The sequence below is a fragment of the Trachypithecus francoisi genome, unplaced genomic scaffold (assembly GCF_009764315.1).
Source record: "Trachypithecus francoisi isolate TF-2019V2 unplaced genomic scaffold, Tfra_2.0 Lachesis_group7, whole genome shotgun sequence".
NCBI lineage: Eukaryota > Metazoa > Chordata > Mammalia > Primates > Cercopithecidae > Trachypithecus > Trachypithecus francoisi.
The window spans coordinates 93,857,780-93,876,147 of NW_022681472.1; the positions used below are offsets into that span (position 1 = coordinate 93,857,780).

Below are 18,368 nucleotides of genomic sequence, written 5' to 3' on the forward strand. Positions count from 1 at the left end.
TGAAGATAGCAACCGCTGAAATGGACATCTACCCCAGCTTCTCAGCTGTCCGGCAGGTCAAGCCCTAATAGCAGAACTGCATCAAAGGCAGCAAAAGAAACAATGTCATGTTTTCTGGCTGCAGTGTTGCCAACAGCATAAAGAGATCCTGAAAACACCTATTTTCTGGAGACTCATTCATGAAAAGAGAGGAAAAAGGTTTCTAGAGGTCACAGTGATAATAAGCTTTATTTCCCGTGACGCGTTTTTGTGTGTGGAAGTAGCCAGCATCGCCCTCCGTCCGTCTGGCACACCCCTGGTTACGTCTCAGGCTCAGGCTCCAGTCCCTTGAACAGCCTCTCTGAGAATAGGGTCCCCTCTTGACACCCCTATCTCTGGTCTCCTTCACTGCCATTATCCATGAGGAAGGTCTTTGCCTCTCTCTGACTCTCATGTTCTGGCATCTCAAATAATTCTGGTCTCCTCAAAACCACCAGCCTCTCTCTGTGTTTACTGAAGAATTAACTTTTCCCAGAGAGGCCTGGCCTTTGCTCTTGGCTATGAGAGGTGACTTCTAGGCCCCTGGAATGTCCTGCCTGACCCTGGCGCCAGTTCCCTGCAAGGTCCCTTCTCCACCTGTTTTTAGGACAAGCCCAACAGCCCCGATGCCTGACAGTGACAAGCGCGATGGGGCTGAGTCCCCACCCGGTCCAGGCTCCCAGGCCACACCAGACATCGCCTGCCAGGCCGAGGCATGCTGGGCACCCTGAGGCACCGCTGCTACTTACAGGCATCCGTGGATGTGGTGTAAACAGGGATGTCTGAAAAGGAAACCACAGAGATTAGAAAGATGGGCATCAAGAAACTCAGTGTTTCATTTTTAAAACCTGCCTTGGTGAGATTTACAAGTGAAAGGATACAGCCCCAAAGCTTCCTGGAACGATTATTAGTTTTGAAAATTAGATTCACATCTTCCTTTAAAATCCCTGGCTATTTCTTTATGAAGGCAGAAATGCATAGTGGTTAGATTCAGGAGCCCTGGAGGCACAAGACCTGAGCTCCAGACCCTGTGTGACCTTGGACATGTCTCCTCAGCTTCTACGTCCTCATCAGTAAAATGGGAAAGAAACATTCTTCCCTGCAGGTGTCCAAAAGAGCCCTGCCCAGGACACTGGATTCATGTCACAATGTCTTATTTTCACTACTGCCATCTGCTGGGCATCAGGCAGCGATGCAGCTGCATAGTAGACCAGGTTGGGGAGAGAAGCGGGGGTGGGGAAATCCCGCTCCACAGAGCCCAGACTACAAAGACTCTGGCACACTGGCCCCTGCAGGCTACTTCAGTCTGGCCACCCCCACCTAGGCTGTGTTTAAGGCTTCTTAGGTGTCACACTTTCTCCAGCTTCAAAGCTTTTGCAAATACTGTTCCCCTCACCTGGAACATACTGTCCTCTCCGTATCCATGACTAACTAAGGTCATATGGAGACCCACAGCTGTCTTTTAAATGTCGTGTCTTCACGGATCCCTCTTCCCTCTCCACCATGCAAATATAACCTGGGTCCCCATGTGATTCTTGTTGATGCACCTTGTTCTTTTCCTGGATCACATTTACTATCATTTGCAATGTAGGTGTATCTCTGCCACTGTAGGATTAGTTTATCTTCCTCACTAGGCTACAAGCTCTGACAGATCTGATCCATGCAGATGCCTGGGTCCCAGCAGGGGCCCAAAAGAGGCAGTAAACGCACAAAAAATCATAGATAATGGTCCTAAATCACAATACATTAAAAGAAGAAGGAATAAAGGAACGTCCTATACCTTGCCTTCCATGTCCCCAATTCCCATCCGTTTTCCAGAAGGCACTGTTTTTCAGTTTACCATGTTTTTAAATGTTTCCTATATATTTCCACACAATTATAAATGTTTAGAAATATATAACTTTGTGCAAGTTATACAAATAGTAACAGCGACTATACATGGTTACTTAGAGTCACTGACAGGTCTTCACTCATGTGGTCTCACAATAACTCCTAAGAGGTGACTATCTGTTTCTGTCCTGCCTTATGGATAAGAAAATTAGAGGACACAGAAGCAAACCACAGAATGAAGTTCAAGCTGCTGGTGAATGTCAGGACAGGAACTGGCATCCACATGGGTGGCCTGGGGAGCCAATGCTCTTCATCTTTCAATATGCAGTGATTGACTAATCAATTTTTTCCACTTAATTCACCTTGTTCCATTTAATTTGAATATCACTATCTTTTCAAGACCATACACATATTGTTATGCATATCAATTTGTAGAATTCCATGATACAGATATTTTGTGATTCACTTAATTTTATGCTTATGATTGTGTGGTCTGTTTCTAATTTTTTATTGTCGTAAGTGACACTACAATGCATATCCTTATACATGCTTTTAAAAATGCACACATACAAATATTTCTGCAGGATAAATGCCTAGACATGGAATATCTAAGCTAAGGGGTAGGCACTTTGTGATACATTGGTACTGCCAAGTAACTTCTCAAATAGGTGCACCCAATCTGTTCTCTCACCAAAAAGGTATGAGAGTGTTTGCTGCTCTGCACCTCTGCCAGTGCTGTAGGTTATCAACCTTAAACAAAAATTTGATATGACTAATTCTAACTCTAAAGTTATGTTTCCAATTTCTTCCAACACCCTTATGGAATGTCTGAGTCTCATTTTGATGAGTGTTGCTGGGGAGGAGACAGAGTTGTGGAATAATGATTTCTGTTTGATGAAAAACACAGAGTAAGATTCTTTGCCATACTACAAATGGGATTTCTGAGTGCACAGGCTCTCTCCTCTCCTGGTATCCCCTGAGGGGGATAGTAACTGGCCAACTCCTGATACATGTATAGGGTCAGGGCCAGCCCAAGAAGCCATGTGCAAACTTCCCTGAAATCAGGTGGTCAAAACAGAGGATCTCAAGACCAGGAAGAAACATTAAAATGGAAAAAAATAAAAAAGAAAAATGTTCCCCCTTATACAGTTCTTGGAAGTAAGATAAATAATAATAATACTAGATTCTAAACTTTTTAATATTTATAATGCACCAGAAACTCTGCTAAATATTTTGTACTGTTTCAGTTAACGTTCACTCCATATGTACAAGATAGCTGGGTATAATACTTTTAACAGATGAGAAAACTGACTTTGTTAGACCATAACTATGACCACAATGCTGGTGAATGACAGAGCTGGGAGCCAGGTCTTCGTGCCCTCAAAGCCCACGCTCTTACTGATACTCAACACCAACTCGCCATGCCCACCCTAACACGTATAGAGGGCAGATGAATGAAGGCCAGTTCCTGGGTCATGGTAGTACAGTCTTACCCTGGGCAAACTGCTTCTTGTCTCTGGACCTCAGTTTCCCCATATGTGACAGGCAGATATGTATTCTCAGTATCTAGCACCCATTCTGATAAATAATTGGGCTTTTGCTGAATAAATCAATAAGCATAGGATGGTTCTTAGAGAAGTGTATATATTTTTGGTTTGTAGGACCTAGGAATGGGTCTAGCTATTGGCAAACCCCAGTAGGGGAGATATTTAAAACTAAGTAGTGGTGGTTGGTGGAGGGGGAGTATGAATCCCAATATCACAGGAATTCAGAGGAGAAAGAATTAGAAGCAGAGTAACTTACAGTTCCAGGTAACCCGGGAGGGCCTGCAGGACCAGCTTCACCCTAGATGGAGAAATGGAAAAACCACAACCATTAATCTTCCTCCCAACTCTGCTTATGCTGTGACAGATCAGCTAACACTGTTCTCCCCGGACAACAGAATCACCCACCCGGCACCTACCTTCATAGATACATACATATATACAAATTTACATATGTACATTCCAAATTACAAACTATTTCAGACATATAAAAACCTTGTTTTGAGAAGTATCCATATTGCTATGTGTAGTGGTAGATCATTTATATCACTATACACTATTCTATTGTGTAAACAGTAATAAAGTGAGGGGGGTTCCAAGATGGCTGAATAGGAAGAGCTCCAGACTACAGCTCCTAGCATGAGCAACGCAGAAGACGGGTGATTCCTGCATTTCCAACTGAGGTACTGGGTTCAGTTCACTGGGGCTTGTTGGACAGTGGGTGCAGCCCACAGAGGGTGAGCCAAAGCAGGGTGGGGCATCGCCTCACCTGGGAAGTGCAAGGAGCTGGGGAATTCCCTTTCCTAGCCAAGGGAAGCCATGACAGATGATAACTGGAAAATCGGGACACTCCCACCATAATACTGCACTTTTCCAATGGTCTAAGCAAACAACACACCAGGAGATTAAATCCTGCACCTGGCTCAGAGGGTCCCACACCCATGAAGTCTCACTCATTGCTAGCACAGCAGTCTGAGATCAAACTGCAAGGCAGCAGCGAGGCTGGAGGAGGTGCATCCACCATTGCTGAGGCTTCAGTAGGTAAACAAAGTGGCCAGGAAGCTCGAACTGGGTGAAGCCCACCGCAACTCAAGAAGACCTGCCTGCCTCTGTAGACTCCACCTCTGGGGGCAGGACATAGCTGAACAAAAGGCAGCAGAAACTTCTGCAGACTTAAACATCCCTGTCTGACAGCTTTGAAGAGAGTAGTGGTTCTCCCAGCGTGGAGTTTGAGATCTGAGAACAGAGAGACTGCCTCCTCAAGTGGGTCCCTGACCCCCAAGTAGCCTAACTGGGAGGCATCTCCAAATAGGGGCCAACTGACACCTCATACAGCCAGGTGCCCCTCTGAGACGAAGCTTCCAGAGGAAGGATCAGGCAGCAACATTTGCTGTTCTGCAATATTTGCTGTTCTGCAGCCTCCACTGGTGATACCCAGGCAAACAGGGTCTGGAGTGGACCTCTAGCAAACTCCAACAGACCTGTAGCTGAGGGTCCTGACTATTGTAAGGAAAACTAACAAACAGAAAGGACATCCAAACCAAACCCGCATCTGTACATCACCATCATCAAAGACCAAAGGTAGATAAAACCACAAAGACGGGGAAAAACCAGACCAGAAAAGCTGAAAATTCTAAAAATCACAGAGTGCCTCTTCTCCTCCAAAGGAATGCAGCTCCTCTCCAGCAATGGAACAAAGCAGGATGGAGAATGACTTTGACGAGCTGACAGAAGTAGGCTTCAGACAATCAGTAATAAACTTCTCCAAGCTAAAGGAGGATGTTCGAACCCATTGCAAAGAAGCTAAAAACCTTGAAAAAAGATTAGACGAACGGCTAACTAGAATAAACAGCGTAGAGAAGACCTTAAGTGACCTGATGGAGTAGAAAACCATGGCATGAGAACTATGTGATGCATGCACAAGCTTCAGTAGCCGATTCAATCAAGTGGAAGAAAGGGTATCGGTGATTGAAGATCAAATGAATGAAATGAAACAAGAAGAGAAGTTTAGAGAAAAAAGAGTAAAAAGAAACAGACAAAGCCCCCAAGAACTATGGGACTATGTGAAAAGACCAAATCTACATCTGATTGATGTACCTGAAAGTGACGGGGAGAATGGAACCAAGCTGGAAAACACTCTGCAGGATATTACCCAGGAGAACGTCCCCAACCTAGCAAGGCAAGCCAACACTCAAATTCAGGTAATACAGAGAATGCCATGAAGATACTCCTCGAGAAGAGTAACTCCAAGACACATAATTGTCAGAGTCACCCAAGTTGAAATGAAGGAAAAAATGGTAAGGGCAGTCAGAGAGAAAGGTTGGGTTACCCACAAAGGGAAGCTCATCTGACTAAAAGCGGATCTCTCGGCAGAAACTCTACAAACCAGAAGAGACTGGGGGCCAATATTCAACATTCTTAAAGAAAATAATTTTCAACCCAGAATTTCATATCCAGCCAAACTAAGCTTCATAACTGAAGGAGAAATAAAATCCTTTACAGACAAGCAAATGCTGAGAGATTCTGTCACCATCAGGCCTGCCTTATAAGAGGTCCTGAAGGAAGCACTAAACATGGAAATGAACAACCGGTACCAGCCATTGCAAAATCATGCCAAATTGTAAAGACCATCCATGCTAGGAAGAAACTGCATCAACTAATGAGCAAAATAACCAGCTAACTTCATAATGACAGGATCAAGTTCACACATAACAATATTAACCTTAAATGTAAATGGGCTATATGCTCCAGTTAAAAGACACAGACTGGCAAATTAGATAGAGTCAAGACCCATCAGTGTGCTGTATTCAGGAGACCCATCTCACATGCAGAGACACACAAAGGCTCAAAATAAAGGGATGGAGGAAGATCTACCAAGCAAATGGAAAAAAAAAAAAAGGCAGGGTTGCAATCCTAGTCTCTGATAAAACAGACTTTAAACCAACAAAGATCAAAAGAGACAAAGAAGGCCATTACATAGTGGTAAAGGTATCAATTCAACAAGAAGAGCTAACTATCCTAAATATATATGCACCCAATACAGGAGCACCCAGATTCATAAAGCAAGTCCTTAGAGACCTACAAAGAGATTTAGACTCCCAAACAATAATAATGGAGACTTTAACACCCCATTGTCAACATTAGACAGATCAATGAGACAGAAAGTTAACAAAGATATCCAGAACTTGAACTCAGCTCTGCACCAAGCAGACCTAATAGACATCTACAGAACTCTCCATGCCAAATCAATAGAATGTACATTCTTCTCAGCATCACATGGCACTTATTCCAAAACTGACCACATAATTGGAAGTAAAGCACTCCTTAGCAAATGTAAAAGAACAGAAATTAAAACAAACTGTCTCTCAGACCACAGTGCAATCAAACTAGAACTCAGGATTAAGAAACGTAATCAAAACCGCTCAACTACATGGAAACTGAACAACCTGCTCCTGAATGACTACTGGGTACATAACAAAATGAAGGCAAAAATAAAGATGTTCTTTCAAACCAATGAGAACAAAGATACAACATACCAGAATCTCTGGGACACATTTAAAGCAGTGTGTAGAGGGAAATTTATAGCACTAAATGCCCACAAGAGAAAGCAGGAAAGATCTAAAATTGACACCCTAACATCACAATTAAAAGAACTGGAGAAGCAAGAGCAAACACATTCAAAAGCTAGCAGAAGGCAAGAAATAACTAAGATCAGAGCAGAACTGAAGTAGACAGAGACACAAAAAAAACCTTCAAAAAAATCAATGAATCCAGCAGCTGGTTTTTTGAAAAGATCAACAAAATTGACAGATCGCTAGTAAGACTAATAAAGAAGAAAAGAGAGAAGAATCAAATAGATGCAATAAAAAATGATAAAGGGGATATCATCAACAATCCCACAAAAATACAAACTACTATCAGAGAATACTATAAACACCTCTATGCAAATAAACTAGAAAATCTAGAAGAAATGGATAAATTCCTGGACACATACACCCTCCCAAGAATAAACCAGGAAGAAGTTGAATCCCTGAAGAGACCAATAACAGGCTCTGAAATTGAGGCAATAATTAAGAGCCTACCAACCAAAAAAAGTCCAGGTCCAGACGGATTCACAGCCGAATTCTACCAGAGATACAAAGAGGAGCTGGTACCATTCCTTCTGAAACTATTCCAATCAATAGAAAAAGAGGGAATCCTCCCTAACTCATTTTATGAGGCCAGCGTCATCCTGATACCAAAGCCTGGCAGAGACACAACAAAAAAAGAGAATTTTAAACCAATATCCCTGATGAACATTGATGCAAAAATCCTCAATAAAATACTGGTAAACCGAATCTGGCAGCACATCAAAAAGCTTATCCACCATGATCAAGTGTGCTTCATCCCTGGGATGCAAGGTTGGTTCAACATATGCAAATCAATAAACATAATCCAGTTTCAGCTTTCTACTTGTGGCTAGCCAATTTTCCCAGCACCATTTATTAAATAGGGAATCCTTTCCCCATTTCTTGTTTTTGTCAGGTTTGTCAAAGATCAGATGGCTGTAGATGTGTGGTATTATTTCTGAGGACTCTGTTCTGTTCCACTGGTCTATTTCTCTGTTGTGGTACCAGTACCATGCTGTTTTGGTTACTGTAGCCTTGTAGTATAGTTTGAAGTCAGGTAGCGTGACGCCTCCAGCTTTGTCCTTTTGACCTAGGATTGTCTTGGCAATGCGGGCTCTTTTTTGGTTCCATATGAACTTTAAAGCAGTTTTTTCCAATTCTGTGAAGAAACTCATTGGTAGCTTGATGGGGATGGCATTGAATCTATAAATAACCTTGGGCAGTATGGCCATTTTCACGATATTGATTCTTCCTATCCATGAGCATGGTATGTTCTTCCATTTGTTTGTGTCCTCTTTGATTTCACTGAGCAGTGGTTTGTAGTTCTCCTTGAAGAGGTCCTTTACATCCCTTGTAAGCTGGATTCCTAGGTATTTTATTCTCTTTGAAGCAATTGTGAATGGAAGTTCATTCCTGACTTGGCTCTCTGCTTGTCTGTTACTGGTGTATAAGAATGCTTGTGATTTTTGCACATTAATTTTGTATCCTGAGACACAGCAAAAGAAACTACCATCAGAGTGAACAGGCAACCTACAGAATGGGAGAAAATTTTTGCAACCTACTCATCTGACAAAGGGCTAATATCCAGAATCTACAAAGAACTCAAACAAATATACAAGAAAAAAACAACAACCCCATCAAAAAGTGGGCAAAGGATATGAACAGACATTTCTCAAAAGAAGACATCCATACAGCCAACAGACACATGAAAAAATGCTCGTCATCACTCGCCATCAGAGAAATGCAAATCAAAACCACAATGAGATACCATCTCACACCAGTTAGAATGGCAATCATTAAGAAGTCAGGAAACAATAGATGTTGGAGAGGATGTGGAGAAATAGGAACACTTTTACACTGTTGGTGGGATTGTAAACTAGTTCAACCATTATGGAAAACAGTATGGCGATTCCTCAAGGATCTAGAACTAGATGTACCATATGACCCAGCCATCCCACTACTGGGTATATACCCAAAGGATTATAAATTACTCTACTACAAAGACACATGCACACGTATGTTTATTGCGGCACTATTCACAATAGCAAAGACTTGGAATCAACCCAAATGTCCATCTGTGACAGACTGGATTAAGAAAATGTGGCACATATACACCATGGAATACTATGCAGCCATCAAAAAGGATGAGTTTGCGTCCTTTGTAGGGACATGGATGCAGCTGGAAACCATCATTCTTAGCAAACTATCACAAGAAGAGAAAACCAAACACCGCATGTTCTCACTCATAGGTGGGAACTGAACAATGAGATCACTTGGACTCGGGAAGGGGAACATCACACACTGGGGCCTATCATGGGGAGGGGGGAGGAGGGAGGGATTGCATTGGGGAGTTATACATGATATAAACGTTATGCACATGTACCCTAGAACTTAAAGTATAATAAAAAAAAAAAAAAAGAAAAAAAAAAAAAAAAAACATAATCCATCATATAAACAGAACCAAAGACAAAAACCACATGATTATCTCAATAGACGCAGGAAAGGCCTTTGACAAAATTCAGCAGCCCTTCATGCTAAAAACTCTCAGTAAACTAGGTGTTGATGGGATGTATCTCAAAATAATAAGAGCTAATTATGACAAACCCACAGCCAATATCATACTGAATGGGCAAAAACTGGAAGCATTGCCTTTGAAAACTGGCACAACACAGGTATGTCCTCTCTCACTACTCCTATTCAACATAGTATTGGAAGTTCTGGCCAGGGCAATCAGGCAGGAGAAAGAAATAAAGGGTATTCAATTAGGAAAAGAGGAAATCAAATTGTCCCTGTTTGCAGATGACATGATTGTGTATTTAGAAAATCCCATCATCGGCCGGGCGCGGTGGCTCAAGCCTGTAATCCCAGCACTTTGGGAGGCCGAGACGGGCGGATCACGAGGTCAGGAGATCGAGACCATCCTGGCTAACACAGTGAAACCCCGTCTCTACTAAAAAAATGCAAAAAAACTAGCCAGGCGAGGTGGCGGACGCCTGTAGTCCCAGCTACTCCGGAGGCTGAGGCAGGAGAATGGCGTAAACCCGGGAGGCAGAGCTTGTAGTGAGCCAAGATCCAGTCACTGCACTCCAGCCTGGGCGACAGAGCAAGACTCCGCCTCAAAAAAAAAAAAAAAAAAAAAGAAAATCCCATCATCTCAGCCCAAAGTCTCTTAAGCTGATAAGCAACTTCAGCAAAGGCTCAGGATACAAAATCAACGTGCAAAAATCACAAGCATTCCTATATATCAATAACAGACAAACAAAGAGCCAAATCATGAGTGAACTGCCATTCACAATTGCTTCAAAGAGAATAAAATGCCTAGGAATCCAACTTACAAGGGATGTAAATGACCTCTCCAAGGAGAACTATGAACCACTGCTCAACGAAATAAAAGAGGACACAAACAAATGGAAGAATAGCCCATGCTCATGAGGAAGAATCAATATTGTGAAAACGGCCATACTGCCCAAGGTAATTTATAGATTCAATGCCATCCCCATTAAGCTACCAATGATTTTCTTCACCGAATTGGAAAAAACTACTTTAAAGTTCATATGGAACCAAAAAAGAGCCCGCATTGCCAAGACAATCCTAAGCCAAAAGAACAAAGCTGGAGGCATCATGCTACCTGACTTCAAACTATACTACAAGGCTACAGTAACCAAAACAGCATGGTACTGGTACCAAAACAGAGATATAGACCAATGGAACAGAACAGAGCCCTCAGAAATAATACCACACATCTACAACCATCTGATCTTTGACAAACCTGACAAAAACAAGAAATGGGGAAACGATTGCCTATTTAATAAATGATGCTGGGAAAACTGGCTAGACATATGTAGAAAGCTGAAACTGGGTCCTTTGCTTACATCTTATACAAAAATTAATTCAAGATGGATTAAAGACTTAAATGTTAGACCTAAAACCATAAAGACCCTAGAAGAAAACCTAGGCATTACCATTCAGGACATAGGTATGGGCAAGGACTTCATGACTAAAACACCAAAAGCAATGGCAATAAAAGCCAAAATAGACAAATGGGATCTAATTAAATGAAAGAGCTTCTGCACAGCAAAAGAAACTACCATCAGAGTGAATAGGCAACCTACAGAATGGGAGAAAATTTTCACAATCTACCCATCTGACAAAGGGCTAATATCCAGAATCTACAAAGAACTTAAATTTACAAGAAAAAATCAAACAACCCCATCAAAAAGTGGGCAAAGGATATGAAAAGACACTTCTCAAAAGAAGACATTCATACAGCCAACAGACACATGAAAAAATGCTCATCATCACTGGTCATCAGAGGAATGCAAATCAAAACCACAATGAGATACCATCTCACACCAGTTAGAATGGTGATCATTAAAAAGTCAGGAAACAACAGGAGCTGGAGAGGATGTGAAGAAATAGGAACACTTTTACACTGTTGGTGGGACTGTAAACTAGTTCAACCATTGTGGAAGACAGTGTGGTGATTCCTCAAGGATCTAGAACTAGAAATACCATTTGACCCAGCCATCCCATTAGTGGGTATACATCCAAAGGATTATAAATCATGTTGCTATAAAGACACATGCACACGTATGTTCATTGTGGCACTATTCACAATAGCAAAGACTTGGAACCAACCCAGATGTCAATCAATGACAGACTGAATTAAGAAAATGTGGCACATATACACCATGGAATACTATGCAGCCATAAAAAAGGATGAGTTCATGTACTTTGCAGGGACATGGATGAAGCTGGAAACCATCATTCTGAGCAACTATCGCAAGGACAGAAAACCAAACACCGCATGTTCTCACTCACAGGTGGGAATTGTACAATGAGATCACTTGGACACAGGGTAAGGAACATCAGGCACCGGGGCCTGTCGTGGGGTAGGGGGAAGGGGTAGGGATAGCATTAAGAGATATACCTGATGTAAATGATAAGTTAATGGGTGCAGTACACCAACATGGCATGTGTACACATATGTAACAAACCTGCATGTTGTGCACATGTACCCTAGAACTTAAAGTATAACTAAAAAATGGTAATAAAGTTATTTCTTATCCATCTTCCTGTTGATGACATTTATGTGGTTTTTCTCTGATTGCAATCACAACTAATGTTGATTTGTTACAGCAAACATTCCCACACACGTGCCCTGAGCACAATGACACATTTGAAGGCCAGCTGTCTTAGGGATGCCAGTGGGCCCTGCCCCACCCCACTGAAGGAGTGGACTCTACTCAGGAACCTGGGGGGAACAGTGTTACATTCCTATAAGCAACACAGGCTTGGGAGTTGAATCACCTGAGCTGGAAACCTAACTATACCATTTCATAAATTATTTTACTTAATTTGGCATGTTTTCTCTTTGCAGAACAATGATGGTGATAATACATACAGCTCACAGCATGGCACAGAGATTGAGTGAGACCATAAGCAGTATGCTGTTATTGCATCTGGCCCGAGGAAAGGACGTCACTGAGCTGCTCCACACAAGACTGCCCACGGTGAGTGAATACAGTTTCCAAAGCCTGTCATTTCATGTGTGCCACATGGTCCCAGGGGACAGGTGTCTATATCTAGATCCATTTCTCAAACCAGTCCAGGACTGGCTCTATTGCAAGCCTTCTAAATATGGTTATGAAATACATAAATGTATGAATAAAGCTGGCTTAGAGAGGGACAAGTTCGCCCTCAGTCAACAACAATAATATAATTATAAAATGTTGTATCCTTTTCTACCATTATTTCTATTGTTACTTAGCATTTGATTCCAGCTCCTGGTTTAAGTAGTTTACATGTGTGAATGCATTTCATCTTTGTAGCAATGCCCATAATGTATGTATATATCTCCATTTCACAGATGAAGAGGCATAAAAACATCAATGAACCTGCCCTAAGTCACACATTCTGCAAATGACTGAGCCTGGTTTTAAGCTCAGAATGCATGCCCTTTACAATTGTGTGGTGTTGCTCTGATTAAAGTTCCAGTAGTTTCCGAAAGAAAAGCACTTTCTTGGTGTTACTGTGGATTATTTGATTTTACCCAATTCTCTTCCTGACATTGTTGAACTCAAGCTCCAGAACCAATCTCATCTAAATCAATTTACTCTCAATTAAAATGTCCAAATGATCAAAGTTAAGTGTTTTCCCAGTTGAATGCATGAACGGGTATCAATGAGAAGAGGGCTGGAGGAGAGATGTGTCTCTCACCCTGAGGGCATGAAGACTGCCTTTTGGAAACAGCCTCCTCATCATGAGGGCTGTGGGCAAGGGAAGAACAGCGAGCTGGAGCAGGTAGACCCATGGGCGCTCTCTGCCTTTGGAAAAGAGGCTTGACTAAGAAGGATCAATGGGTGTTAGGGTTAATGCAACAGGCCTGGGTTCTAATCCCAGCTCCTCCATGAGGTGTTTGACTGTCAGCACCCCTTGATGGGACAGGGGCATCAGACACACCTGTCTGATCAGACACACACTTCCCTGATGCTGTGGGCCTAAGTGCCAGTAATGGGGAAGAGCAGGGGACGTGAAGGGAAAAGCAGAGGCAGAGACAGGCAAGGCATAGTCAGAAGAGGGCAATGTTGCTTTAATGTCTTTTGGATTTTCTGACCAAAATTGTCAATTATCACATATTTCTCTGGAGGAAAAGAAAGGCAAACTAGATTCTTTGGACGCTTGAATGTGACTGCCATGGCCCTGGCAATTCTGTCCAAGTAATCAAAGGGGCTTTATGGTCTCGCTAAGCCTTTGCATTCTGGAAATGAGTTTCTCAAATAGAAATTGCATTTCTGAAAAGTCCACGGCAGCAGCAGGCTTGAATGGCTTACCGAGGCAGAGCCTTTTCCACTCTGGGCTCTCTATTTATAGACCACAAGTCTGCCTTGAGTAAAGTCCTCAGCCTCCAGCCCCAGAGAAGGGGGATGGGAGGCACTGCCTGGAGCCCAGAAAGCACCAGCGCAGAAAGAGAGCTGGAAATTGGAGGGGAGAAAGTAAACTTGGGAGAATGGGGCACCCTGAAAAGCATCATGCAGGAGGAGGAAGGATGCAAGACCCCTGTGGCTGTGTGGGCGTCATTCCTCCTGAGGCAGCCCCAGGGCAGGCCTAGGGTGTGGCATTGTGTGCTAAGACCCAGGACTTTCCATGTGCACTGGCAGGGTTCATATCTTGGCTCTAAACCTCTATTCATGCAGCTCTGGGCAAGCGATTTAGCTTTTCTGTGCCTTGGTTTCCTCATCTATCAAGTGGGGATGTTGTTGACAGCAGCAACCCTTCACAGGGTTGGCCTGAGATTACCTATGTCCCTACACAGACGGTGCTCAGGACAGTCCTCGGTGAGCCTGCCACAAGTCATCCACAACAGGAAATCCTTATGCTCTTTAACAACCCAGAGGCTCATTGTTGGGCTGGCAAACCAAGGCACAGGAAGGTCAGGGAAGATGCCACACAGCAGGTAGAACCAGGACCATACTCCAGGCCAGCATTATGGCTCCAAGAATGGTGCTCTTTCCACTAAGCTGCAGGCATGCACACATAAACTCCTAAGAGGGGTTTGGGGCGGGTATTTATAAAGTTGCTGTGGAACTAGAGCTGCATTTGATCAGAGGCTGAGCACGAAACAGCAAGAAAAGCAAACGCCTGGTACAGTGTCTTACTCAGGGTGGGACTCCCAACCCTGTCCATGCCTGTACCCCCTGTAGAGCCTGAGATCCCTAAATGCTAGGCCATGTCTTGTTCATTGTCATTTTCTTCATGATGGCCTGGTAGAGGGTAAGGGTTCTATCAACATCTGTTAGCTGGGGGTATGTGTTCTACCAGCAGAGGGTACATGTTCTATCAGCAAAGGGTACGTGTTCTATCAGCAGAGGGTAAGGGTTCTACCAGCACAGAGTAGGGTTCTATGAGCAGTGGGTAAATGTTCTACCAACAGAGAGTGATGGTTCTACCAACAGAGAGTGAGGGTTCTACCAGCAGAGAGTGAGGGTTCTACCAGCAGAGGGTGAGGGTTCTACCAGCACAGAGTAAGGGTTCTATCAGCAGCGGGTAAGTGTTCTACCAATAGAGACTGAGGGTTCTACCAGCAGAGGGTAAGGGTTATATCAGCAGAGGGTACGTGTTCTATCAGCAGAGGGTACGTGTTCTACCAGCAGAGGGTATGTGTTCTATCAGCAGAGGGTACATGTTCTATCAGCAGAGGGTAAGGGTTCTACCAGCACAGAGTAAGGGTTCTATCTGCAGTGGGTAAGTGTTCTACTAACAGAGAGTGAGGGTTCTACCAGCATAGAGTGAGGGTTCTACCAGCAGAGAATGAGGGTTCTACCAGCAGAGGGTGAGGGTTCTACCAGCAGAGGGTGAGGGTTATATCAGCAGAGGTTAAGTGTTCTACCTGCAGAGGGTACATGTTCTACCAGCAGAGGGTACGTGTTCTATCAGCAGAGGGTACATGTTCTATCAGCAGAAGGCAAGTCCTATCAGTCCTCTTAGACAATGACTGTCAGAGCAAATGGATATATCTTTGGTGAAAGGGTAAGAACTAGAAGCAAAAGTTAGAATCTAGTAGAAAGATGTTAGTCATTGTGGTCAAAAGCATGTATTTTAGAATGCAACTGTCTGGACTCACACCCACCCTCACTCTGTAGGCCTGAGCAGAAAACATAGTGGAATTTTTAGAGACCTGCTTGGCAAGAGAGCCCTTTGGCTGACGAACTGCAGTTGTGTGAACCCCCTTTGTCTGGTGGACTCGGGGTGTGATGAGGTTTTGTCGTGGATGGGGTCGGGGGGCGTGCTTTAGACCGCAGTCAGCATGTGGTCCCAGCCAGGATTTGGTTCTGTGAGTGTGGGTAAGACAACACACCTCTCTATGCCTTAGTTCCTTCATCTATAAACTGGGGGTTAAGACAGAAATGACGTCATAGTTCATCATTATGAAGATCACCAGAGTGAGAAACGGGAAACTCAAGAAACTACAACTTGCAAAACATACCAAGTATATGGAACCCAGGACTTCCCCGCATACCGTTCAAGCTCACGCTGCTTTAACAAAGGATCTTGTGTTCCAGACAAATAAGACCAGGGACAAACATCTCACACATGTGCGGTTTCGGCAACAGCTCACACGTGTGTCAGACTAATCAGCGATTTGCCAGTGGACAAGTTCTGACCAAATCCTGGCTGAGGGCCACATGCTGACTCCAGTCTAAACCCCCACCCAACCCGACTCCATCCACAACAAAATCTCATCACACCCTAGGAGTGCGCCTGTCATAGGGGTTCACGCCAACTGCAGTTGTCTCACCAAGCGGGTCTATAAAAATTCCCTTCTGTTTTCTGATCAGCACAGGTTTCTCTGGAGCTTTGACATGAGTTGAACTATTATAGATGAAGCACCTATGTGGCTCTCTAGACCAGGCACTATCCTGGGTGCTTGCTTGGCTTCTGAGTGGGGGCTGCTCCTCTAAGAAGGGGCTGGGACCAGGGATCTGATTCCTTAGGAGGTGAAAATAGTAAGGGACGTTCTTTCCCAGACCACCTGTGCCAAATTAGGGTTCATCATCTTCTCCATCCTGTTTTTGTAAAAGAAGGCGGGCGAGATTACACTGTGATTTAAAAAGTGCATTCTTCCTCCTTGAACCTGCCTACATGTTGCTAAAGGCAAGTGGTGGTCTGAAGTCTCCCTCCAAAGCGATCAGTCAGACCCTGTGGGCCGGGCTGGCCATGCAGCTCCACCTGTGGTTGTGCAGGTTAGGCAGGCATCAAAATCTCTCTGTTCTCAGCTCTTTTCATGTGCAAAACATGCTTATGGATACCAGTGGCTGTTTTCTGTTTGTCCCTTTATATCCACCCCTGTTCCTTTCTCCAACCCAGGAGGCAACCTCAATGGTCTCATCGACCTCGTCCCCTGATTCCCAGTGGTCTGGCAGGAGATGGAGAGGACAGAGAAGGACCGGACGAGATGCTGAGGATGTCAGGCCAGGGGAGCTGGTTTTGCCTGCTTTTCTGCCCAGAATGACTGCCAGGCTCTTTCTATGGCTGCCAGCCTCCCTGGATTCTGGGACAGCTCCCTCCTCTGGTCCTTTCCCACTCTTGCTGTTCCTAGCCCTGGAGGGTATGGCCGCATCCCATCGGCTTCCCTGAGCACTGTCCACAGCCTGCAATGACTCTGTCATTGAATTCTCTTCCACTGTCCATTTTGATTGTGCTGCTCCTAACGGACATGGTATATGCCCAGAAGACAATGCCGACGAAGCCTCTCTGTGCACTTTAGGGCACACAGTAGGGCTCCGCAAATGCAATGATGCCCCCTTGATTTAGACAGAGTCTGCCTTGACTCAGGCTGGCTCCTGGGTCAACCACACAAGCAGTGACACGTTGGGCTCATGAACGATGCAGGGGAAAGGATACAGGAGTCAGGGCACACAGGGTTTTTGCTCAGCACGTTCTTCACACTCCACTGGCACTTGCATTGCCCTCACACCTGGGCTAACCATATCTGTTATACCTGTGAAAGGGGCAGTGGTGTTCAGACAGAGGCTGAACACAAACAGGCCACGCCGAGCGCTCAGCACAGGACAGAAGCTCAGGCAGAGCTTGAGCGTCACAGGCACAAAAGGGTGGATGGAGGGATGGACAGTGAGATGAAGGTGTCAACTCCAATACTATTATCTTCTTTGTAAGTTTACAATTGCGAACAATGAAGTTTGAGGTTTATGTCTAATGTATTATTTTCTCAAAAAGCAGTTTTGAAGTCATGCACACAACTAAATTCTGCGGAAATGTAAAAGTTCAGTATAGGCTGGGCATGGTGGCTCCCGCCGGCAATCCCAGCACTTTGGAAACCCAAGGCGGACAGATCACTTGAGGTCAGGAACTCAGCAGGAGTTCAAGACCAGCCTGGCTAACATGGAGAAATCCTGTCGCTACTGAAAACACAAAAATTAGCCAGGTGTGGTGGGGCAGGCCTGTAATCCCAGCTACTTTAGAAGCTGAGGCACTAGAATGGCTTGAACCCAGGAGGCAGAGGTTGCAGTGAGTTGAGATCATGCCAGTGCACTCCAGCTTGGGTGACAGAGTGAGACTCTGATTAAAATATATATATATATATATATAGTATATTCTGCAGAAAATCTCTTCCTTTAGAAAAAAAATCAACTAATAATAATTGATGATCAGAATGAGAGCGAGTTTCTCTCACCTTTTCACCTCGGTCACCTTTCAGTCCTGGAAGTCCCAGTTCACCTTTTTCTCCCTATAATAAAAGATAAAATTAGAAAACATTAGAACCCGTTCGGCCGGGCGCGGTGGCTCAAGCCTGTAATCCCAGCACTTTGGGAGGCCGAGACGGGTGGATCACGAGGTCAGGAGATCG

The 18,368-nt window shown here is 44.1% G+C and overlaps 1 protein-coding gene across 1 annotated transcript in view; it reads right to left on the minus strand.

The window, feature by feature from the left end:
• The window catches only part of COL22A1 (collagen type XXII alpha 1 chain), a 336,220-nt gene that overhangs the window by 117,396 nt on the left and 200,456 nt on the right, over positions 1–18,368 (minus strand). The window contains exons 30-32 of the mRNA XM_033202916.1: positions 18,195–18,248; positions 3,652–3,693; positions 768–800 (exon numbers count right to left, since the gene is read on the minus strand). Coding sequence (XP_033058807.1) covers positions 768–800; positions 3,652–3,693; positions 18,195–18,248 — 129 coding nt within the window. The remainder of the gene's footprint in view (positions 1–767; positions 801–3,651; positions 3,694–18,194; positions 18,249–18,368) is intronic.